The sequence below is a fragment of the Poeciliopsis prolifica genome, unplaced genomic scaffold (genome assembly GCF_027474105.1).
Source record: "Poeciliopsis prolifica strain line A6 unplaced genomic scaffold, Auburn_PproV2 SCAFFOLD158, whole genome shotgun sequence".
Lineage (NCBI taxonomy): Eukaryota > Metazoa > Chordata > Actinopteri > Cyprinodontiformes > Poeciliidae > Poeciliopsis > Poeciliopsis prolifica.
The window spans coordinates 61239-87594 of NW_026562533.1; the positions used below are offsets into that span (position 1 = coordinate 61239).

Sequence of the window (26356 nt, forward strand, 5' to 3'; positions counted from 1 at the left end):
GACGTAGAAATCGGCATCATGTTACAGACAGGAAGCTTCTTCACTCAGTAACATGCATCCTCACAGCAGAGTGAATCTGGTAACACTTTAAATTCAGGCCAAACTTTCTGTGCTTTTCATACAGCAAACAAATCAGACGTCTGTTTGTGACCGCAGAATAAAACTACAATCCTCCAGAGGTTTGGAAACGTGGCATCAGAAAAGGGAAAAAAATCAAATCATGCATTGATAAAAAGCTTTGCAAAGTGCCTAATGCGCTCATTAAAAACAACTTTCTTATGATTATTTTGTGGCTAATTTAGATGATAAATCAATAAACTGTTTCTACCTAATTTATAACTCAGTTCTAATTTAATAAAATGTTTTTGTTTCCTCCTTTAATTAAAAGTTAAAAAGCAGAAGTTTCTGCAATATGTTTTATCACATAAAGTATTTTGTGTATGGTAGTTCATAAATACAATCAAATATATTTCGTATAAATGAGTTGTGCTAAATGTTTTATCCACTGTAATATGTTAATAGGTTTTATGTTGACATTATTTTAATTCTTTTTGTACAACTCAGACTTTTAAATATGCATGTTTAAAGTCTGATGCATGTTTATATATTAATAAATACATTTATGGTCGTTGGGTGTTAAAAATTGTTAATTCAAAGCCTCATAGTTTTGTTTCTATGCTTTTATTTTGAAGGCAGCTGCTTGAATTTGGTCAGAATCTGAATAAGTTAAAACAGAGAAATGTGATTTTATTTCAGTGATGAAAAAACTGAAACATCTCCATTTGTAACAATGTTTTAATAATTTTGACTTAATAAATATTCAACATTGAGATTCTCAGAATATGACATTAGTTTGATAAGCTGATGATTAAAAACATCTTTATTATTGTAGAAACGTGACGGCCGTGTTTTGCTTTCTATACGCAGAAGAAACCCTGATGAGCAGCAGGTCAGGACTAAACTGTTGAAATCTGTCTCTGTGTGTGTGTGTGTATGTGTGTGTGTGTGTGTGTCTCTGTGTGTGTGTGTGTCTGTGTCTCTGTGTGTCTGTGTGTGTGTGTGTGTGTGTGTGTGTGTGTGTGTGTGTGTGTGTGTGTCTGTGTGTGTGTGTGTGTGTGTATGTGTGTGTGTGTGTCTGTGTGTCTGTGTGTGTGTGTGTGTGTGTGTGTGTGTGTGTCTCTGTGTGTGTGTGTGTCTGGGTAACATCATCATAATATTTGCTGAGTCAGCAGTGTTATTGCAGCGTTTGACATTAATACCATCAGTTCATATTTAATACAGAAGAAAAACAAACATTATTAAAGGTTAAAGCAGCTTCTGTCCAAATGACTCTCTGGCACTTTTTTCCGTTTTTCTTAATACTTTCATATGTAACAGGCGGCACCAGTAGGGGCGCTCTCCCCGCAGCCTGAGGCTCCATGAAGAGGAAGCTGGAGGATGGTGGCCAGGTGTTGACTTCCTGGTTGATTCAGGTGTGGTTGCTGGTGGTCGGGGGGATAACGGGCGTGGTGCTGGACGCTGTGGGAATGTTTTATATTTGTGTTTTATTAAAGATGAATTGCATGTTTTTATGTTTTGTTCTTATTTGGTGGATCCACCGGATTGACGGCGCCAGATTGGAGCTTCTGGTGATTTGTGTCATGCAGGAAGGCAGTGTATTTAATGTGTTTTAGATTAAAATGATTTAATAACGATTTAGTCATTTTGTGGTTTTATAGTGGTCGCACTGCCCCCTGCTGTCTTTTAGGGTTTGGTTTCCTTTTGTTAGTCCGCCCAGTTATGATGGTTTTTTCTGTAGCAGCTGTGAGGGCGGGGCCAACAACTTTTCATTGTTTGTTTGTTTGTTTGTTTGTTTGTTTGTTTGTTTGTTTGTTTTAAGGCGCTTCTCTGACTGTTTGATCTGCTTCCCACTGTGGGAGACAACACAAGATCTAGTTAGTGGAGAATCTTAACCAATAAATATGATTACTTATCATCTTGGTGAATGTTTACTGCCTCTCAACCGCAGGGGGAACTTGTAACACATATTTTCATAATAATCAAACTGCAATTAAAGCTCAGATTCTATCTGGAACTCTTTTAATGTTTGTTTTTTTCCATTTCTTTTTGGTTTAATAAACAACGTTCACATGAAAAGTGAAAATTCTTTTAAAGTTATGATGTAAATATGATATCAGTAAAAAAGTCCAGAAGATCCAGGTTTAGTTTGAATGAAGGTTCAATTTGAGCATCTTGAAATAAAAGTACAAACATTTTAAAACATCAACAGTTTATGTTGATGGGTTTTTTCTTTTCTATATTTTCTTCTGTTTATAGCCTCAGCTGCATCAATGAGGTTACATTAGGAAGCTAACATTTAGCGGTTAGCATGCAGGTTGTATTGTGAAGCTAACATTTAGCGGTTAGCACCCAGGTTGTATTTTGAAGCTAACATTTAGCAGTTAGCATCCAGGTTGTATTGTGAAGCTAACACTCAGCGGTTAGCCAGGTTGTTTTGTGAAGCTAATGCTTAGCAGTTAGCTTCCAGGAGGAAACTTTCTCAGTGAAAAACAGAAATGGATATAAAAGTCTGATGCTATGCTTCAAGCTGGCTGTGAAAAATCTGACATTTCCAAGAGACCTGAAGCTAATTTTCATATTTTTATTCAGGTATAGTTCATAACTGAACAGTTCATGGTTCACTGGGTTCATGTTGGGTTTGTGGTTTTATTTTCTACCTGGTTTTTATTTTATGCCTGAAGCTAAAATAAATAATGTTTCCTCTGTCTGAGAACAATCAACAAATCTCTCTGCCCTATTTTATTAATGATGAAAATAATTAAATGTATATTCTGTCTATAATTAAAATGTGACTGAAGTGGTTTGAAACTAAAACATTATTCATAATTTCTGTTTCTAAATAATGTGCTTTTTATAGTTTTAATAGGATTAAAATAGCAGGAATTATTACACTGCAAGTATTTTAGTTCAGTTTTTAGTGAAAATATCTCTAAAATACTTGAAATAAGACAAAAACAACTTACAAGTAAATCTTCAGCAAGAAGTTTGATTTAAGTCAATGATTCCTTAATATTGTTTAAAAGGTTTTAGAAGTAAAGAATCAGCTAGAGGAGACGAAATGTACTTCAAATAAATGTTCAGAGATTATATTCTGACAACAAGCTGCTGCAGGAGATATAAACTACCAGAGTTTTGTCTTATTTCAAGTAAATTGGAGTATTTGCACTAAAAACGAAAATACTGGTTGAGTATTTCAGTTTGCAGTAATTCTGATGTTTCATAATCTCCAGAGGAGTTCTGGTCCACCGGGCCTTACCGCTCCACTTCCTGTCTGCCAACGTCACAAAGCCGTCTGATTGGTTGGCTTCTGACAGCTGGGATCCAACTGAACCAAACCGGATCCAACCGGATCAATTCCGACTAAACTCCACATGCAGCTGAAGCCGCAGCCGGCGTCCTGCTCGGTTCTGAGTTCTGGTCCCGGCTGGACCCCGGCTGTGTGTTTTCCACCAGAACCCGCTCCACCCCGTCTCCGTCCGCCTCTCCGGTCGCCAGCTGCTTCATCCTCAGGCTGATGGAGCCGTAGGTCCTTTTGGGCCGGACGAAGGCGGCGCGGCGGTACATCTCGCCCCGGCAGATGGAGACCATGAGCAGGACGGACAGGAAACATCCCGCCCAGCGTCAGCAGGCCCAGGCCTGCGATGATGCACCTGTCCAGGTGCGAGCCCAGCCGGGCGTAGTGCAGCTCCAGCTTCTCCATCTGCCGCGCCGACACCGAGTCCGGATCAACGCCGGCGTCCCGGGGGACGGTGTAGGCCACCACCACCAGCACGATGCCGCTCACCAGCAGAACCAGCGCCACAACGAAGCCCAGGTCCGCAGAGCGGCCGTCGGCCGGGTCCGGCGCCGCCAGGCCCGCACCACCATCACCTCCTCCTCCGGCAGCCCCGCCATCCTCATCGTCACACGACTCTGGAGAAACCTGCAGGTGCAGGAGAAGAATCGTGTTAAAAATACATAAATAATATTTTAATAAGGATCAAAGATGGAGAAAAAATATGCAGAAAAATATGAGAAATGTTGATCTGCACTGCAAAACACTAAATCTGCTGCTTCTGGTGCAAATATCTTATCAAGAAAACTAACATAAAAGTAACTTTTCAGGAAACACAGGAGTTTATTTTTAATCAATAATTCTTTAACATTGATTTAATAAAGTTCTAGTTCTCCTTTATCATAATAAAAAGTTGTTAATAACTTAAGTTTTGTGGTGTTTGAAATGAATGAACTAAACAGAACTAGTGTGGTTTTTGCAGTGAAGCAAAACCCAACAAACTGAAACCAAAAATAATAAAACTAAATAAAACAATAAAAGGTGAAATCAGAGCAGAATCAGTGAGACGCTGAGCAACAACCTGGATGTCAAAGTATGTCTGTTTATTTCCAAGCCCAAAACGGCGGGAACTCCCCAGGAAGCCGAGGAATTCAATAACAAGGAAAACAGTAACGATAAATAGTGCAGTAAATAAATAGTTCAGTCTGTCTGGTGGATTTGAAACAGACTCCAGACCGGAAGTAGTGGTCTGATATTGAACGCATCAGATTTCTGGACATTTTTCCTGCTCAGTGTTTTTCTCTCACTTTCTTCTGTTCACGATGATTCACCGCTGGAATTTTATTGCAATAATCGATTCATTAGGTGAAACAAATCCTATCACCGTGCTGGTTCCGGACGGACAGCGCGGGTCGCATCCGGTCCCGGTTCGTCCAGCTCCTCGTCCTGCTGGTAGGAGACGTTCTCGAAGCCTCCGGCGGCGCAGCGCCCCCCGCTGGACGGGCCGCAGCGTTGCAGCTCCCGCAGCTCCACGGCGTTCAGAGACTCCATCGGCTGTGGCTCATGACGTCACCGAGCCGCTGCGTCCGGACTGCGGGACACAAACAAAAAACAACTTTACAGCAACTAAAGACTTTACAGCAACTAAACACTTTACAGCAACTAAAGACTAACAGCAACTAAAAACTACAGCAACTAAAGACTTTACAGCAACAAAAGACTAACAGCAACTAAAGACTACAGCAACTAAAGACTTTACAGCAACTAAACACTTTACAGCAACTAAAGACTTTACAGCAACTAAAGACTTTACAGCAACTAAAGACTAACAGCAACTAAAAACTACAGCAACTAAAGACTTTACAGCAACAAAAGACTTTACAGCAACTAAAGACTTTACAGCAACTAAACACTTTACAGCAACTAAAGACTTTACAGCAACAAAAGACTTTACAGCAACTAAAGACTACAGCAACTAAAGACTTTACAGCAACTAAACACTTTACAGCAACTAAAGACTTTACAGCAACAAAAGACTTTACAGCAACTAAAGACTACAGCAACTAAAGACTTTACAGCAACTAAACACTTTACAGCAACTAAAGACTTTACAGCAACAAAAGACTTTACAGCAACTAAAGACTTTACAGCAACTAAAGACTTTACAGCAACTAAAGACTTTACAGCAACTAAAGACTAACAGCAACTAAAAACTACAGCAACAAAAGACTTTACAGCAACAAAAGACTTTACAGCAACTAAAGACTAACAGCAACTAAAGACTAACAGCAACTAAAGACTTTACAGCAACTAAAGACTTTACAGCAACTAAAGACTTTACAGCAACAAAAGACTTTACAGCAACTAAAGACTTTACAGCAACTAAAGACTTTAGAGCAACTAAAGACTTTAAAGCAACTAAAGACTAACAGCAACAAAAGACTTTACAGCAACTAAAGACTTTACAGCAACTAAAGACTAACAGCAACAAAAGACTTTACAGCAACTAAAAACTTTACAGCAACTAAAGACTTTACAGCAACTAAAGACTTTAGAGCAACTAAAAACTTTACATCAACTAAAGACTTTACAGCAACTAAAGACTTTAGAGCAACTAAAGACTTTAGAGCAACTAAAGACTTTACAGCAACTAAAGACTAACAGCAACTAAAAACTTTACATCAACTAAAGACTTTACAGCAACTAAAAACTTTACATCAACTAAAGACTTTACAGCAACTAAAGACTTTAGAGCAACTAAAGACTTTAGAGCAACTAAAGACTTTACAGCAACTAAAGACTAACAGCAACAAAAGACTTTACAGCAACTAAAGACTTTACAGCAACTAAAGACTTTAGAGCAACTAAAGACTTTAAAGCAACTAAAGACTAACAGCAACAAAAGACTTTACAGCAACTAAAGACTTTACAGCAACTAAAGACTTTACAGCAACTAAAGACTAACAGCAACAAAAGACTTTACAGCAACTAAAAACTTTACAGCAACTAAAGACTTTTCAGCAACTAAAGACTCTCAAGCAACTAAAGACTTTACAGCAACTAAAAACTTTACATCAACTAAAGACTTTACAGCAACTAAAGACTTTAGAGCAACTAAAGACTTTAGAGCAACTAAAGACTTTACAGCAACTAAAGACTAACAGCAACTAAAGACTTTACAGCAACTAAAGACTTTACAGCAACTAAAGACTACAGCAACTAAAGACTTTACAGCAACTAAACACTTTACAGCAACTAAAGACTTTACAGCAACAAAAGACTTTACAGCAACTAAAGACTAACAGCAACTAAAGACTACAGGAACTAAAGACTTTACAGCAACTAAAGACTAACAGCAACTAAAGACTTTACAGCAACTAAAGACTTTACAGCAACTAAAGACTAACAGCAACTAAAAACTACAGCAACAAAAGACTTTACAGCAACAAAAGACTTTACAGCAACTAAAGACTAACAGCAACTAAAGACTTTACAGCAACTAAAGACTTTACAGCAACTAAAGACTAACAGCAACTAAAGACTTTACTGCAACTAAAGACTAACAGCAACTAAAGACTTTACAGCAACTAAAGACTTTACAGCAACTAAAGACTAACAGCAACTAAAAACTACAGCAACAAAAGACTTTACAGCAACAAAAGACTAACAGCAACTAAAGACTTTACAGCAACTAAAGACTTTACAGCAACTAAAGACTTTACAGCAACTAAAGACTGACAGCAACTAAAGACTTTACAGCAACTAAAGACTTTACAGCAACTAAAGACTAACAGCAACTAAAAACTACAGCAACAAAAGACTTTACAGCAACAAAAGACTTTACAGCAACTAAAGACTAACAGCAACTAAAGACTTTACAGCAACTAAAGACTTTAGAGCAACTAAAGACTTTACAGCAACTAAAGACTAACAGCAACTAAAAACTTTACATCAACTAAAGACTTTACAGCAACTAAAGACTTTACAGCAACAAAAGACTAACAGCAACTAAAGACTTTACAGCAACTAAAGACTAACAGCAACTAAAGACTTTACAGCAACTAAAGACTAACAGCAACTAAAAACTACAGCAACAAAAGACTTTACAGCAACAAAAGACTTTACAGCAACTAAAGACTAACAGCAACTAAAGACTTTACAGCAACTAAAGACTAACAGCAACTAAAGACTTTACAGCAACTAAAGACTTTACAGCAACTAAAGACTAACAGCAACAAAAGACTTTACAGCAACAAAAGACTAACAGCAACTAAAGACTTTACAGCAACTAAAGACTTTACAGCAACTAAAGACTTTACAGCAACTAAAGACTTTACAGCAACTAAAGACTAACAGCAACTAAAGACTTTACAGCAACTAAAGACTTTACAGCAACTAAAGACTAACAGCAACTAAAAACTACAGCAACAAAAGACTTTACAGCAACTAAAGACTTTACAGCAACAAAAGACTAACAGCAACTAAAGACTTTACAGCAACTAAAGACTTTACAGCAACTAAAGACTTTACAGCAACTAAAGACTAACAGCAACTAAAGACTTTACAGCAACTAAACACTTTACAGCAACTAAAGACTTTACAGCAACAAAAGACTTTACAGCAACTAAAGACTAACAGCAACTAAAGACTACAGCAACTAAAGACTTTACAGCAACTAAAGACTAACAGCAACTAAAGACTTTACAGCAACTAAAGACTTTACAGCAACTAAAGACTAACAGCAACTAAAAACTACAGCAACAAAAGACTTTACAGCAACAAAAGACTTTACAGCAACTAAAGACTAACAGCAACTAAAGACTTTAAAGCAACTAAAGACTTTACAGCAACTAAAGACTAACAGCAACTAAAGACTTTACAGCAACTAAAGACTTTACAGCAACTAAAGACTAACAGCAACTAAAAACTACAGCAACTAAAGACTTTACAGCAACAAAAGACTAACAGCAACTAAAGACTTTACAGCAACTAAAGACTTTACAGCAACTAAAGACTTTACAGCAACTAAAGACTAACAGCAACTAAAGACTTTACAGCAACTAAAGACTTTACAGCAACTAAAGACTAACAGCAACTAAAAACTACAGCAACAAAAGACTTTACAGCAACAAAAGACTTTACAGCAACTAAAGACTAACAGCAACTAAAGACTTTACAGCAACTAAAGACTAACAGCAACTAAAGACTTTACAGCAACTAAAGACTTTACAGCAACTAAAGACTAACAGCAACTAAAGACTTTACAGCAACTAAAGACTTTACAGCAACTAAAGACTAACAGCAACTAAAGACTTTACAGCAACTAAAGACTTTACAGCAACTAAAGACTAACAGCAACTAAAAACTACAGCAACTAAAGACTTTACAGCAACAAAAGACTAACAGCAACTAAAGACTTTACAGCAACTAAAGACTTTACAGCAACTAAAGACTTTACAGCAACTAAAGACTAACAGCAACTAAAGACTTTACAGCAACTAAAGACTTTACAGCAACTAAAGACTAACAGCAACTAAAAACTACAGCAACAAAAGACTTTACAGCAACAAAAGACTTTACAGCAACTAAAGACTAACAGCAACTAAAGACTTTACAGCAACTAAAGACTAACAGCAACTAAAGACTTTACAGCAACTAAAGACTTTACAGCAACTAAAGACTAACAGCAACTAAAGACTTTACAGCAACTAAAGACTTTAGAGCAACTAAAAACTTTACATCAACTAAAGACTTTACAGCAACTAAAGACTTTAGAGCAACTAAAGACTTTAGAGCAACTAAAGACTTTACAGCAACTAAAGACTAACAGCAACTAAAAACTTTACATCAACTAAAAACTTTACATCAACTAAAGACTTTACAGCAACTAAAGACTTTAGAGCAACTAAAGACTTTAGAGCAACTAAAGACTTTACAGCAACTAAAGACTAACAGCAACAAAAGACTTTACAGCAACTAAAGACTTTACAGCAACTAAAGACTTTAGAGCAACTAAAGACTTTAAAGCAACTAAAGACTAACAGCAACAAAAGACTACAGCAACTAAAGACTTTACAGCAACTAAAGACTTTACAGCAACTAAAGACTAACAGCAACAAAAGACTTTACAGCAACTAAAAACTTTACAGCAACTAAAGACTTTACAGCAACTAAAGACTTTAGAGCAACTAAAAACTTTACATCAACTAAAGACTTTACAGCAACTAAAGACTTTAGAGCAACTAAAGACTTTAGAGCAACTAAAGACTTTACAGCAACTAAAGACTAACAGCAACTAAAAACTTTACATCAACTAAAGACTTTACAGCAACTAAAAACTTTACATCAACTAAAGACTTTACAGCAACTAAAGACTTTAGAGCAACTAAAGACTTTAGAGCAACTAAAGACTTTACAGCAACTAAAGACTAACAGCAACAAAAGACTTTACAGCAACTAAAGACTTTACAGCAACTAAAGACTTTAGAGCAACTAAAGACTTTAAAGCAACTAAAGACTAACAGCAACAAAAGACTTTACAGCAACTAAAGACTTTACAGCAACTAAAGACTTTACAGCAACTAAAGACTAACAGCAACAAAAGACTTTACAGCAACTAAAACTTTACAGCAACTAAAGACTTTTCAGCAACTAAAGACTCTCAAGCAACTAAAGACTTTACAGCAACTAAAAACTTTACATCAACTAAAGACTTTACAGCAACTAAAGACTTTAGAGCAACTAAAGACTTTAGAGCAACTAAAGACTTTACAGCAACTAAAGACTAACAGCAACTAAAGACTTTACAGCAACTAAAGACTTTACAGCAACTAAAGACTACAGCAACTAAAGACTTTACAGCAACTAAACACTTTACAGCAACTAAAGACTTTACAGCAACAAAAGACTTTACAGCAACTAAAGACTAACAGCAACTAAAGACTACAGGAACTAAAGACTTTACAGCAACTAAAGACTAACAGCAACTAAAGACTTTACAGCAACTAAAGACTTTACAGCAACTAAAGACTAACAGCAACTAAAAACTACAGCAACAAAAGACTTTACAGCAACAAAAGACTTTACAGCAACTAAAGACTAACAGCAACTAAAGACTTTACAGCAACTAAAGACTTTACAGCAACTAAAGACTAACAGCAACTAAAGACTTTACTGCAACTAAAGACTAACAGCAACTAAAGACTTTACAGCAACTAAAGACTTTACAGCAACTAAAGACTAACAGCAACTAAAAACTACAGCAACAAAAGACTTTACAGCAACAAAAGACTAACAGCAACTAAAGACTTTACAGCAACTAAAGACTTTACAGCAACTAAAGACTTTACAGCAACTAAAGACTAACAGCAACTAAAGACTTTACAGCAACTAAAGACTTTACAGCAACTAAAGACTAACAGCAACTAAAAACTACAGCAACAAAAGACTTTACAGCAACAAAACTTTACAGCAACTAAAGACTAACAGCAACTAAAGACTTTACAGCAACTAAAGACTAACAGCAACTAAAGACTTTACAGCAACTAAAGACTTTAGAGCAACTAAAGACTTTACAGCAACTAAAGACTAACAGCAACTAAAGACTTTACAGCAACTAAAGACTAACAGCAACTAAAGACTTTACAGCAACTAAAGACTTTACAGCAACTAAAGACTAACAGCAACTAAAAACTACAGCAACAAAAGACTTTACAGCAACAAAAGACTAACAGCAACTAAAGACTTTACAGCAACTAAAGACTTTACAGCAACTAAAGACTTTACAGCAACTAAAGACTAACAGCAACTAAAGACTTTACAGCAACTAAAGACTTTACAGCAACTAAAGACTAACAGCAACTAAAAACTACAGCAACAAAAGACTTTACAGCAACAAAAGACTTTACAGCAACTAAAGACTAACAGCAACTAAAGACTTTACAGCAACTAAAGACTAACAGCAACTAAAGACTTTACAGCAACTAAAGACTTTAGAGCAACTAAAGACTTTACAGCAACTAAAGACTAACAGCAACTAAAAACTTTACATCAACTAAAGACTTTACAGCAACTAAAGACTTTACAGCAACAAAAGACTAACAGCAACTAAAGACTTTACAGCAACTAAAGACTTTACAGCAACTAAAGACTAACAGCAACTAAAAACTACAGCAACAAAAGACTTTACAGCAACAAAAGACTTTACAGCAACTAAAGACTAACAGCAACTAAAGACTTTACAGCAACTAAAGACTTTACAGCAACTAAAGACTAACAGCAACTAAAGACTTTACTGCAACTAAAGACTAACAGCAACTAAAGACTTTACAGCAACTAAAGACTTTACAGCAACTAAAGACTAACAGCAACTAAAAACTACAGCAACAAAAGACTTTACAGCAACAAAAGACTAACAGCAACTAAAGACTTTACAGCAACTAAAGACTTTACAGCAACTAAAGACTTTACAGCAACTAAAGACTAACAGCAACTAAAGACTTTACAGCAACTAAAGACTTTACAGCAACTAAAGACTAACAGCAACTAAAAACTACAGCAACAAAAGACTTTACAGCAACAAAAGACTTTACAGCAACTAAAGACTAACAGCAACTAAAGACTTTACAGCAACTAAAGACTAACAGCAACTAAAGACTTTACAGCAACTAAAGACTTTAGAGCAACTAAAGACTTTACAGCAACTAAAGACTAACAGCAACTAAAAACTTTACATCAACTAAAGACTTTACAGCAACTAAAGACTTTACAGCAACAAAAGACTAACAGCAACTAAAGACTTTACAGCAACTAAAGACTTTACAGCAACTAAAGACTAACAGCAACTAAAAACTACAGCAACAAAAGACTTTACAGCAACAAAAGACTTTACAGCAACTAAAGACTAACAGCAACTAAAGACTTTACAGCAACTAAAGACTAACAGCAACTAAAGACTTTACAGCAACTAAAGACTTTACAGCAACTAAAGACTAACAGCAACAAAAGACTTTACAGCAACAAAAGACTAACAGCAACTAAAGACTTTACAGCAACTAAAGACTTTACAGCAACTAAAGACTTTACAGCAACTAAAGACTAACAGCAACTAAAGACTTTACAGCAACTAAAGACTTTACAGCAACTAAAGACTAACAGCAACTAAAAACTACAGCAACAAAAGACTTTACAGCAACTAAAGACTTTACAGCAACAAAAGACTAACAGCAACTAAAGACTTTACAGCAACTAAAGACTTTACAGCAACTAAAGACTTTACAGCAACTAAAGACTAACAGCAACTAAAGACTTTACAGCAACTAAACACTTTACAGCAACTAAAGACTTTACAGCAACAAAAGACTTTACAGCAACTAAAGACTACAGCAACTAAAGACTTTACAGCAACTAAAGACTAACAGCAACTAAAGACTTTACAGCAACTAAAGACTTTACAGCAACTAAAGACTAACAGCAACTAAAAACTACAGCAACAAAAGACTTTACAGCAACAAAAGACTTTACAGCAACTAAAGACTAACAGCAACTAAAGACTTTACAGCAACTAAAGACTTTACAGCAACTAAAGACTAACAGCAACTAAAGACTTTACAGCAACTAAAGACTTTACAGCAACTAAAGACTAACAGCAACTAAAAACTACAGCAACAAAAGACTTTACAGCAACAAAAGACTAACAGCAACTAAAGACTTTACAGCAACTAAAGACTTTACAGCAACTAAAGACTTTACAGCAACTAAAGACTAACAGCAACTAAAGACTTTACAGCAACTAAAGACTTTACAGCAACTAAAGACTAACAGCAACTAAAAACTACAGCAACAAAAGACTTTACAGCAACAAAAGACTTTACAGCAACTAAAGACTAACAGCAACTAAAGACTTTACAGCAACTAAAGACTAACAGCAACTAAAGACTTTACAGCAACTAAAGACTTTACAGCAACTAAAGACTTTACAGCAACTAAAGACTTTAGAGCAACTAAAGACTTTACAGCAACTAAAGACTAACAGCAACAAAAGACTTTACAGCAACTAAAGACTTTACAGCAACTAAAGACTAACAGCAACTAAAAACTTTACAGCAACTAAAGACTTTTCAGCAACTAAAGACTCTCAAGCAACTAAAGACTTTACAGCAACTAAAGACTAACAGCAACTAAAAACTACAGCAACAAAAGACTTTACAGCAACTAAAGACTTTACAGCAACAAAAGACTAACAGCAACTAAAGACTTTACAGCAACTAAAGACTTTACAGCAACTAAAGACTTTACAGCAACTAAAGACTAACAGCAACTAAAGACTTTACAGCAACTAAACACTTTACAGCAACTAAAGACTTTACAGCAACAAAAGACTTTACAGCAACTAAAGACTACAGCAACTAAAGACTTTACAGCAACTAAAGACTAACAGCAACTAAAGACTTTACAGCAACTAAAGACTTTACAGCAACTAAAGACTAACAGCAACTAAAAACTACAGCAACAAAAGACTTTACAGCAACAAAAGACTTTACAGCAACTAAAGACTAACAGCAACTAAAGACTTTACAGCAACTAAAGACTTTACAGCAACTAAAGACTAACAGCAACTAAAGACTTTACAGCAACTAAAGACTTTACAGCAACTAAAGACTAACAGCAACTAAAAACTACAGCAACAAAAGACTTTACAGCAACAAAAGACTAACAGCAACTAAAGACTTTACAGCAACTAAAGACTTTACAGCAACTAAAGACTTTACAGCAACTAAAGACTAACAGCAACTAAAGACTTTACAGCAACTAAAGACTTTACAGCAACTAAAGACTAACAGCAACTAAAAACTACAGCAACAAAAGACTTTACAGCAACAAAAGACTTTACAGCAACTAAAGACTAACAGCAACTAAAGACTTTACAGCAACTAAAGACTAACAGCAACTAAAGACTTTACAGCAACTAAAGACTTTACAGCAACTAAAGACTTTACAGCAACTAAAGACTTTAGAGCAACTAAAGACTTTACAGCAACTAAAGACTAACAGCAACAAAAGACTTTACAGCAACTAAAGACTTTACAGCAACTAAAGACTAACAGCAACTAAAAACTTTACAGCAACTAAAGACTTTTCAGCAACTAAAGACTCTCAAGCAACTAAAGACTTTACAGCAACTAAAAACTTTACATCAACTAAAGACTACAGCAACTAAAGACTTTAGAGCAACTAAAGACTTTAGAGCAACTAAAGACTTTACAGCAACTAAAGACTAACAGCAACAAAAGACTTTACAGCAACTAAAGACTTTACAGCAACTAAAGACTAACAGCAACTAAAGACTTTACAGCAACTAAAGACTTTACAGCAACTAAAGACTAACAGCAACTAAAAACTACAGCAACAAAAGACTTTACAGCAACAAAAGACTTTACAGCAACTAAAGACTAACAGCAACTAAAGACTTTACAGCAACTAAAGACTAACAGCAACTAAAGACTTTACAGCAACTAAAGACTTTACAGCAACTAAAGACTAACAGCAACAAAAGACTTTACAGCAACAAAAGACTAACAGCAACTAAAGACTTTACAGCAACTAAAGACTTTACAGCAACTAAAGACTAACAGCAACTAAAGACTTTACAGCAACTAAAGACTTTACAGCAACTAAAGACTAACAGCAACTAAAAACTACAGCAACAAAAGACTTTACAGCAACAAAAGACTTTACAGCAACTAAAGACTAACAGCAACTAAAGACTTTACAGCAACTAAAGACTAACAGCAACTAAAGACTTTACAGCAACTAAAGACTAACAGCAACAAAAGACTTTACAGCAACAAAAGACTAACAGCAACTAAAGACTTTACAGCAACTAAAGACTTTACAGCAACTAAAGACTTTACAGCAACTAAAGACTAACAGCAACTAAAGACTTTACAGCAACTAAAGACTTTACAGCAACTAAAGACTAACAGCAACTAAAAACTACAGCAACAAAAGACTTTACAGCAACAAAAGACTTTACAGCAACTAAAGACTAACAGCAACTAAAGACTTTACAGCAACTAAAGACTAACAGCAACTAAAGACTTTACAGCAACTAAAAACTTTACATCAACTAAAGACTTTACAGCAACTAAAGACTTTAGAGCAACTAAAGACTTTAGAGCAACTAAAGACTTTACAGCAACTAAAGACTTTACAGCAACTAAAGACTTTAGAGCAACTAAAGACTTTACAGCAACTAAAGACTAACAGCAACAAAAGACTTTACAGCAACTAAAGACTTTACAGCAACTAAAGACTAACAGCAACTAAAAACTTTACAGCAACTAAAGACTTTTCAGCAACTAAAGACTCTCAAGCAACTAAAGACTTTACAGCAACTAAAAACTTTACATCAACTAAAGACTACAGCAACTAAAGACTTTAGAGCAACTAAAGACTTTAGAGCAACTAAAGACTTTACAGCAACTAAAGACTAACAGCAACAAAAGACTTTACAGCAACTAAAGACTTTACAGCAACTAAAGACTAACAGCAACTAAAGACTTTACAGCAACTAAAGACTAACAGCAACTAAAAACTTTACAGCAACTAAAGACTTTTCAGCAACTAAAGACTCTCAAACAACTAAAGACTTTACAGCAACTAAAGACTAACAGCAACTAAAAACTTTACAGCAACTAAAGACTACAGCAACTAAAGACTTTAGAGCAACTAAAGACTTTACAGCAACTAAAAACTTTACAGCAACTAAAGACTTTACAGCAACTAAAGACTTTACAGCAACTAAAGACTACAGCAACTAAAGACTAACAGCAACAAAAGACTTTACAGCAACTAAAGACTTTACAGCAACTAAAGACTAACAGCAACTAAAAACTTTACAGCAACTAAAGACTTTTCAGCAACTAAAGACTCTCAAGCAACTAAAGACTTTACAGCAACTAAAAACTTTACATCAACTAAAGACTACAGCAACTAAAGACTTTAGAGCAACTAAAGACTTTAGAGCAACTAAAGACTTTACAGCAACTAAAGACTAACAGCAACAAAAGACTTTACAGCAACTAAAGACTTTACAGCAACTAAAGACTAACAGCAACTAAAGACTTTACAGCAACTAAAGACTTTACAGCAACTAAAGACTAACAGCAACTAAAAACTACAGCAACAAAAGACTTTACAGCAACAAAAGACTTTACAGCAACTAAAGACTAACAGCAACTAAAGACTTTACAGCAACTAAAGACTAACAGCAACTAAAGACTTTACAGCAACTAAAGACTTTACAGCAACTAAAGACTAACAGCAACAAAAGACTTTACAGCAACAAAAGACTAACAGCAACTAAAGACTTTACAGCAACTAAAGACTTTACAGCAACTAAAGACTTTACAGCAACTAAAGACTAACAGCAACTAAAGACTTTACAGCAACTAAAGACTTTACAGCAACTAAAGACTAACAGCAACTAAAAACTACAGCAACAAAGACTTTACAGCAACAAAAGACTTTACAGCAACTAAAGACTAACAGCAACTAAAGACTTTACAGCAACTAAAGACTAACAGCAACTAAAGACTTTACAGCAACTAAAGACTAACAGCAACAAAAGACTTTACAGCAACAAAAGACTAACAGCAACTAAAGACTTTACAGCAACTAAAGACTTTACAGCAACTAAAGACTTTACAGCAACTAAAGACTAACAGCAACTAAAGACTTTACAGCAACTAAAGACTTTACAGCAACTAAAGACTAACAGCAACTAAAAACTACAGCAACAAAAGACTTTACAGCAACAAAAGACTTTACAGCAACTAAAGACTAACAGCAACTAAAGACTTTACAGCAACTAAAGACTAACAGCAACTAAAGACTTTACAGCAACTAAAAACTTTACATCAACTAAAGACTTTACAGCAACTAAAGACTTTAGAGCAACTAAAGACTTTAGAGCAACTAAAGACTTTACAGCAACTAAAGACTTTACAGCAACTAAAGACTTTAGAGCAACTAAAGACTTTACAGCAACTAAAGACTAACAGCAACAAAAGACTTTACAGCAACTAAAGACTTTACAGCAACTAAAGACTAACAGCAACTAAAACTTTACAGCAACTAAAGACTTTTCAGCAACTAAAGACTCTCAAGCAACTAAAGACTTTACAGCAACTAAAAACTTTACATCAACTAAAGACTACAGCAACTAAAGACTTTAGAGCAACTAAAGACTTTAGAGCAACTAAAGACTTTACAGCAACTAAAGACTAACAGCAACAAAAGACTTTACAGCAACTAAAGACTTTACAGCAACTAAAGACTAACAGCAACTAAAGACTTTACAGCAACTAAAGACTAACAGCAACTAAAAACTTTACAGCAACTAAAGACTTTTCAGCAACTAAAGACTCTCAACAACTAAAGACTTTACAGCAACTAAAGACTAACAGCAACTAAAAACTTTACAGCAACTAAAGACTACAGCAACTAAAGACTTTAGAGCAACTAAAGACTTTACAGCAACTAAAAACTTTACAGCAACTAAAGACTTTACAGCAACTAAAGACTTTACAGCAACTAAAGACTACAGCAACTAAAGACTAACAGCAACTAAATAGTTTACAGCAAAAAAAGACTTTACAGCAACTAAAGACTAACAGCAACTAAAGACTTTACAGCAACTAAAGACTAACAGCAACTAAAGACTTTACAGCAACTAAAGACTAACAGCAACTAAAGACTTTACAGCAACTAAAGACTAACAGCAACTAAAGACTTTACAGCAACTAAAGACTAACAGCAACTAAAGACTTTACAGCAACTAAAGACTACAGCAACTAAAGACTACAGCAACTAAAAACTGCAGCAACTAAAGACTAACAGTAACTAAAGAATTTACAGCAACTAAAGACTTTACAGCAACTAAAGTCTACAGCAACTAAAGACTAACAGCAACTAAAAACTACAGCAACTAAATAGTTTACAGCAAAAAAAGACTTTACAGCAACTAAAGACTAACAGCAACTAAAGACTTTACAGCAACTAAAGACTAACAGCAACTAAAGACTTTACAGCAACTAAAGACTAACAGCAACTAAAGACTTTACAGCAACTAAAGACTAACAGCAACTAAAGACTTTACAGCAACTAAAGACTAACAGCAACTAAAGACTTTACAGCAACTAAAGACTACAGCAACTAAAGACTACAGCAACTAAAAACTGCAGCAACTAAAGACTAACAGCAACTAAAGAATTTACAGCAACTAAAGACTTTACAGCAACTAAAGACTACAGCAACTAAAGACTAACAGCAACTAAAAACTACAGCAACTAAAAACTACAGCAACTAAATAGTTTACAGCAAAAAAAGACTTTACAGCAAACTAAAGACTAACAGCAACTAAAGACTTTACAGCAACTAAAGACTAACAGCAACTAAAGACTTTACAGCAACTAAAGACTTTACAGCAACTAAAGACTACAGCAACTAAAGACTAACAGCAACTAAATAGTTTACAGCAAAAAAAGACTTTACAGCAACTAAAGACTTTACAGCAACTAAAGACTAACAGCAACTAAAGACTTTACAGCAACTAAAGACTAACAGCAACTAAAGACTTTACAGCAACTAAAGACTAACAGCAACTAAAGACTTTACAGCAACTAAAGACTACAGCAACTAAAGACTACAGCAACTAAAAACTGCAGCAACTAAAGACTAACAGCAACTAAATAGTTTACAGCAAAAAAAGACTTTACAGCAACTAAAGACTAACAGCAACTAAAGACTTTACAGCAACTAAAGACTTTACAGCAACTAAAGACTTTACAGCAACTAAAGACTACAGCAACTAAAGACTACAGCAACTAAAAACTGCAGCAACTAAAGACTAACAGCAACTAAATAGTTTACAGCAAAAAAAGACTTTACAGCAACTAAAGACTAACAGCAACTAAAGACTTTACAGCAACTAAAGACTTTACAGCAACTAAAGACTTTACAGTTTTTTTATTGTTTTATTTAGTTTTATTATTTTTGTTTTCAGTTTGTTGGTCTTTAGTTGCTGTAAAGTTTTTAGTTGCTGTAGAGTCTTTAGTTGCTGTAAAGTCTTTAGTTGCTGTAAAGTTTTAAGTTGCTGTAAAGTCTTTAGTTGCTGTAAAGTTTTTAGTTGCTGTAAAGTCTTTAGTTGCTGTATAGTCTTTAGTTGCTGTAACGTCTTTAGTTGCTGTAAAGTCTTTAGTTGCTTGAGAGTCTTCAGTTGCTGTAAAGTCTTTAGTTGCTGTATAGTCTTTAGTTGCTGTAAAGTCTTTAGTTGCTTGAGAGTCTTTAGTTGCTGTAAAGTCTTTAGTTGCTCTAAAGTCTTTAGTTGCTGTAGAGTCTTTAGTTGCTGTAAAGTCTTTAGTTGCTGTAAAGTCTTTAGTGTCTGTAAAGTCTTTAGTTGCTTGAGAGTCTTTAGTTGCTGTAAAGTCTTTAGTTGCTCTAAAGTCTTTAGTTGCTGTATAGTCTTTAGTTGCTGTAAAGTCTTTAGTTGCTCTAAAGTCTTTAGTTGCTGTAAAGTCTTTAGTTGCTGTAAAGTCTTTAGTTGCTCTAAAGTCTTTAGTTGCTGTAAAGTCTTTAGTTGCTTGAGAGTCTTTAGTTGCTGTAAAGTCTTTAGTTGCTGTAAAGTCTTTAGTTGCTGTAAAGTCTTTAGTTGCTTGAGAGTCTTTAGTTGCTGTAAAGTCTTTAGTTGCTGTAAAGTCTTTAGTTGCTGTAAAGTCTTTAGTTGCTTGAGAGTCTTTAGTTGCTCTAAAGTCTTTAGTTGCTGTAAAGTCTTTAGTTGCTTGAGAGTCTTTAGTTGCTGTAAAGTCTTTAGTTGCTGTAGAGTCTTTAGTTGCTGTAAAGTCTTTAGTTGCTGTAAAGTCTTTAGTTGCTGTAAAGTCTTTAGTTGCTTGAGAGTCTTTAGTTGCTCTAAAGTCTTTAGTTGCTGTAAAGTCTTTACTTGCTTGAGAGTCTTTAGTTGCTGTAAAGTCTTTAGTTGCTGTAAAGTCTTTAGTTGCTGTAAGGTTTTTAGTTGCTGTAAAGTCTTTAGTTGCTGTAAAGTCTTTAGTTGCTGTAGTCTTTAGTTGCTGTAAAGTCTTTAGTTGCTGTAAAGTCTTTAGTTGCTGTAAGGTTTTTAGTTGCTGTAAAGTCTTTAGTTGCTTGAGAGTCTTTAGTTGCTGTAAAGTCTTTAGTTGCTGTAAAGTCTTTAGTTGCTGTAAAGTCTTTAGTTGCTTGAGAGTCTTTAGTTGCTGTAAAGTCTTTAGTTGCTGTAAAGTCTTTAGTTGCTGTAAAGTCTTTAGTTGCTTGAGAGTCTTTAGTTGCTCTAAAGTCTTTAGTTGCTGTAAAGTCTTTAGTTGCTTGAGAGTCTTTAGTTGCTGTAAAGTCTTTAGTTGCTGTAGAGTCTTTAGTTGCTGTAAAGTCTTTAGTTGCTGTAAAGTCTTTAGTTGCTGTAAAGTCTTTAGTTGCTTGAGAGTCTTTAGTTGCTCTAAAGTCTTTAGTTGCTGTAAAGTCTTTACTTGCTTGAGAGTCTTTAGTTGCTGTAAAGTCTTTAGTTGCTGTAAAGTCTTTAGTTGCTGTAAGGTTTTTAGTTGCTGTAAAGTCTTTAGTTGCTGTAAAGTCTTTAGTTGCTGTAGTCTTTAGTTGCTGTAAAGTCTTTAGTTGCTGTAAAGTCTTTAGTTGCTGTAAGGTTTTTAGTTGCTGTAAAGTCTTTAGTTGCTTGAGAGTCTTTAGTTGCTGTAAAGTCAGGTTGGTTCTGCTGCAGAGGTCGGTCAGTCTAGAGTTGCAGACGTTGCTGGTGACACCTATTGTAGATCAACGGTGTTCAACCTGAGTCTCGGGGGCCATTTGTGGCCCCTGGCCTGATTTTTGTGGCCCCTCACTACAATTCAAAACTAGGACAAAACTATGACTTTTAAATCAAGACACAGTCATCATGTCTCGCAAGCTGTCTGCTTCCCTGTTGCCATGGTAACAGGGAAGGTTCTGGTTCTGGTGCGCAGACGGACCCGCTTTCAGCTGCTGGAGTAAAACTGGGCTGAACTATTTCTTCAGTTTTATCATTTTAATCAAACTGGATGTTTTTCAAGGAAAACATGCAAAAAACATTTGAAGTTTTAAATCTATGATTCCATTTTGTCCTAAAAATATAGTTCATTGAATTAAAATAGTTCACATTTGGTGTATTACTAAGAAGGTAGAAAAGAAAATCAGATTTTCAGTCATTTCAAGGTTTAAATTTTGGCAGCAGCTCCTTTGTCACGTTCGGCCCGAATGAGCAAAAGTTTTGCAGTGTTTTCCAGGCTGTAAAACATGTTTCCTCCACCAGTCTGCCCCTGGTGATGTGAGGCGGCCATGTTGAATCGCCAAGTTTGGGGAAATCTGATTTCTGATTGGTTCCAGTTGACTTTTCCAACTGGAGAGTCAGAATTTCCCACCTTGGTCTACCAAACCAATGCTAGATTGGCCTAGTCAAAGTCCAGCCATAAAACTCATTTCAAAATCTGCTGGTGTTCATAGCTCGTCTCCATCCAAAGCAGAAATGTTGGAAAATGTTGGGAATCTCACCAGGAAGCCGCGAGAGCTGAAGGCGGTTCAACTTCAGGTCCCTTAAAGGGCCAGCAGCAGGAAATGTTCCTCCCGCTGTGTTCTGGGTTCTCTGCGCCTGTGACGGCCGGGGTTCGGTTCGGATGTGTCAGAAGCAGTGTGACCATTAAAGGAGAGGTGAGCCCTGACACCACCTCCCCTTAACTGCTGCTGATGCGGGATGTCACGCATAAAACGAACCTGGAATGTCGAGTCTGTTTTTCCGGTGGCCCACTGACACACATTCAGCAGCGGCAGCCTGCGAGCCCACGAGCAAGGCACCGTTCCAGCAAAGTGACCTTGTGATGCAAGCTGCCAACAATTTGGTCCAAGACACTCCTGCTGTCCGTGTGTGTGTGAAATCTGCAGCCGGTGGACACACGACCGGCTGGACGCGCTGGACGCGCTGCTCCTCCCCGCAGCAGGCGCCTCGTCCCGGGCTGATGGAGGACCGACGGTCAGCGGGAGGCTGGAGGCTCAGCTGGAGCTGCAGCCGGGAGCATCTTCATCATCTTCATCCGGACATGGAGGCGGCTGCACGGCGAGTGAGGAAGGCGGAGAGAGAGGATGAGGATGGTGCCTGCCTCTGACCATGCGCAGAAGCAGTCTGTGGTTTTCAGGTTGGTTCTGCTGCCTTTGACCTCCAGCAGCAGCTGCAGCTGCGACAAAAGCTCCGATTTAAGGTTTTAAAGGCTCCATCGATGCAGCTGGCCGAAAATGTCACGAAGGATATTTCAGTTGTTTCACTTTTTCTTTAAAAGCAAGAAACGAAAAAATCCTTTTCTATTCCGCCAGGATGCTGTGAAGCTGCAGCTCCCCCTGGCGGTCACTGAGGGGAACAACAGTTTGATTTGAAGCTTTTGGATCATTTTCACAAGTTAAAGGAAAATAAAAATGTTTCTGGATGCAGAAGAGGCATAGAAGACAGCTGAAATAACCGAAATCAGGTCTCCTCTTCTGTTAGTATACAGTTTGTATCTGCACCGCAGCACAGCTTGCTGCTGCAGGACCTTGGAAGAGGAGGTTTAAGCTGCACTTGCACTGTCCTTGTTCAGTCCACTTCAATCAAACTCCAGTTTGTTTACCAGGGAAGTTCGGTTTGTTTGGTGAGATGAGAATCAAACTCCAACTACAGCGCAGGGCATTCTGGATAAATCCAACCAAAGCTAACATGCTAGCCTAGCATTAGCAGCAGAAATGGCTCCTGGTCTTCAGCTAAAGACTAAAGAGAAATCACTAAACTCTGATGCCTCCATCTTGTTTCATCTGGTGAAACAGGAAGTTGCTCTCAGTGTGTTCAGAGGTTTTAGTGTCGTTTCCTGCAGTGGTTCTTGGTGCAGCGCCCCCACAGGCCAGGAGGGGAACAGGCTGTTTTCAGTCAGAAGCTTTGACAGAACCGCTGTAGCACAGACTGCAACAGGAGAGCCTTCATGGCTGCCGCTGTCAGCTGTCGTTGCCGCTACCCCCCCCCCCCCACCCCCTCTCCTTCCCTTTCTCCTCTCTCAGTCACTACTTCCTCTTCTGAGAGGGGAGATGTCCTACCAGCTCTCCATCTAACGGGTGAATTGAGTTTCCTAAATCTGCAGGGATTTACCTGATCCAGAACTGAAGTAAACTCTGTTTAAGCTGGTTTCTAGAAAGGATTTCCTGATTTCTACGGCCTACATCCAGATGTCTCACCCTTCTTCCCCCTGTGAATTAGCCAGACTGAGCAACATACAGATAACTAGTTCCACAGAGCACATCTGTTAACGGTCGCTCCTTCTCTTTTTTGCAACTTGCACTTGTTACTGAATCAGGTTGGTTTTAGTGACTCTGGCGAGTCCCAAGGATGTTGTTTTAAATTTGGGCTAAAGCAACCTATAAAACATGACCTAGTTTTCTTCCCCAGAATCAAACATCACAGCTATTTTACTACCATCAAAGAACTTTGAGGTGACTCATTAATTGAATGTCTACAACATCTTTTAGATTTTCTTTATGCTAAATATTTTATTAGTAAAGCAATTTTGCAAGGGTCAGTACAGCTTAATTAAGTAGCAGAAATAATCAAATAAGTAAAATCAATCATCTAGCCTGTCTTTCCCTAACGCTGATACTAAGAACTAAAAAGGGAATCTTTAGAGAGACGGACGGAGTTTGGTGTCTCGAACCCCAGAACTGGATCGATGATGAAGAAGGTGTTGCAGCAGGAGGAAGAGGAGGTTGATTGATGAAGGCAGGGATCTCTGTTGGTCTGATGAGCTTTAGTCTCTGCATCCATGGTGAGGTCACACAGGACTTGGGTCTTTGTCTTGATCTTCATCTTTGTCTTCATCTTTGTCCTTGGGGTCTGAACCCAGCCGATGAGAGAAGTGCGATTTGAAGCCACATGTTGCGGGGCTGATGGATTGGTCCGTGAACAGGACAGTCTTCGTCTCTGTGTCTCTGGCTCTTCTTCAGCTGCAGAGTTCTTTGTCCATCTCGGTCTTGACTCGAAGCTGCCTGGAGGATCCAACCAAAGATTCCTCTTTATATAGGGTTTATACCCGCTTTCGGTGCATTTTCATTGGCTAACACTGTTGCTGTGCTTTATTGGGTAACTGGACAGATAAACTCATATCCATCACTGTCTTAGAGACATTTTGTCCTGATGTCTTGGCTAATGTCTCAGGGTTGCTCAATCTTCCTCCCATGTCTCTGACATGTTTTAGTTGTTCAACAAGCTATCTCCTAATAAGGTCTTGGTCATCTCTGCTTTTCCATCAGTCCCCATTTGACCCCTGACCTTTCACCTTCTATCCACCTCCAACACATCATCAGTGATCTTTAATAGCAGATACATGTTTTACACCATTTCAAGTTCAATGTTAAAATCACATTCATAAACCTATTAGTTTCTTTAATTTAGCATTCATTTATAAGTTTATGATAATCACAACTTATTACTCTTTTATTATTTGATATCAAAGTTAGTTACTTGTTTTACTTGTACGTTTTTCCACAAGTGTCAGTAAGTATTGTTATAAGTAAACCAATATTAATATCAGTACTTTACTTTAAATCTTATCTAATTACTCAAAATGTTTAGATTTTATCCTTTAAAAACTTTTATGCTTTTAAACAAAGAATAGTCTCAGCTATTTTTATACATCTGCAAGCTGGAAACTTACTTCCTCTATTTCCAGGAAACCTGCTCTTCCCATCTCATCTCTCTCTGACTATGATTTCTTATGATTAGATAGAAAAAATAAGTATAACGAAAGCTAAGTTTGCAGGAGACAAAACAAAACACACAACCAGATTTATTTTATTGCAGTCTGGGTCTACTGTTGGATCTAGATGTGATTTGTGTGACTTATTTTAAAGGTAACTTTATTTGTTGTTACTGTTAAACTAAAATCTCCAGCATGGGGAAGTGGGATGATCTCGGATTTCTTGACACAGCATCTACAACAAATATTAATAAACTATATGAAATACATTTGTTTTATGTCTTTGGATTAATAACTGTAGAAATCACAGGCTGCCAGTTTCTGGCCATGAAAGCTGATATATGTTTATTAAAAACTCAATCCATCCAGACTGTGGCTGGGTGCACAAAACATATAAAAAATAAAAAGTATTGACAGAACAGAAAGCAAAACTTAACGTCTGTAAAGTTTTGCTTTACAGACGTTTACAGCTTTGTGATTCTTATTCTGTAAATCTATTTTGGTCAAAATAAAAAGAGAAAACTGCAGGTTTGTTGAATTCTGTTGAAAATTAAATGAAACAAAATAAAAAGTTAATCAAAGCAAAATGCAAATCATGAAAATGATAAAACCACAGAACCTGTAAACACAATAACAGGAGATTTTCCATGAATCTTTCAGATTTTACTTTATGAAATGTTGGTCACATCCAAAGTGCTGCAGACATGAATCGCTGTGAAGAAACTAAACCTGTTTTATCTTTGCATTGAAAAGTCTCCTATCCGGCTCACACACGCTGATCCCAACGCAGCAGCAATAAAAACCCAGATTCGTTCATGAAGCATTTTATTTTCCAGGTTCAGATTTATTTATTGCATTTATTTCATTCTGGAGCCACAAAGTCCCAGAATTCAGTGCAGAAAAAAACATCAGATGAGGAAGAAATGAGCATCCAGATGACTTTTCATCTTTGTCAGTGTCAACGCTCACTGTGCACGCAGTTAGCTTTGTGATTAATCCGCCGCTGAAAATAGATCCATGTGACAGACATCAGCATTTTGTGAGAAATCTGTTTTTAATCATATAATCTTCAGGCCATGTCTGGATATTAGAGACAATATTAGTAACTTCGCTACAATCTGGGAGCCATGAAGGTCACCTGAGAATGCAACATGGCAGCCATCAGGTCAAAGGTCACAGACGGGGAGTTCATCATGACGTCGGTCAT

At 36.7% G+C, this 26356-nt stretch overlaps 1 protein-coding gene across 1 annotated transcript; it reads right to left on the reverse strand.

Annotated features, from left to right (window-relative positions):
- Window positions 1–3346: 3346 nt before the first annotated feature.
- On the reverse strand, window positions 3347–26356 carry LOC129356158 (transmembrane protein 74B-like). Its single transcript, XM_055025763.1, is given in 5 exon segments — window positions 3347–3666; window positions 3668–3982; window positions 4719–4894; window positions 22157–22442; window positions 26288–26356. Coding segments are annotated over 5 exon segments (1092 nt in total). The 3' UTR covers window positions 3347–3420.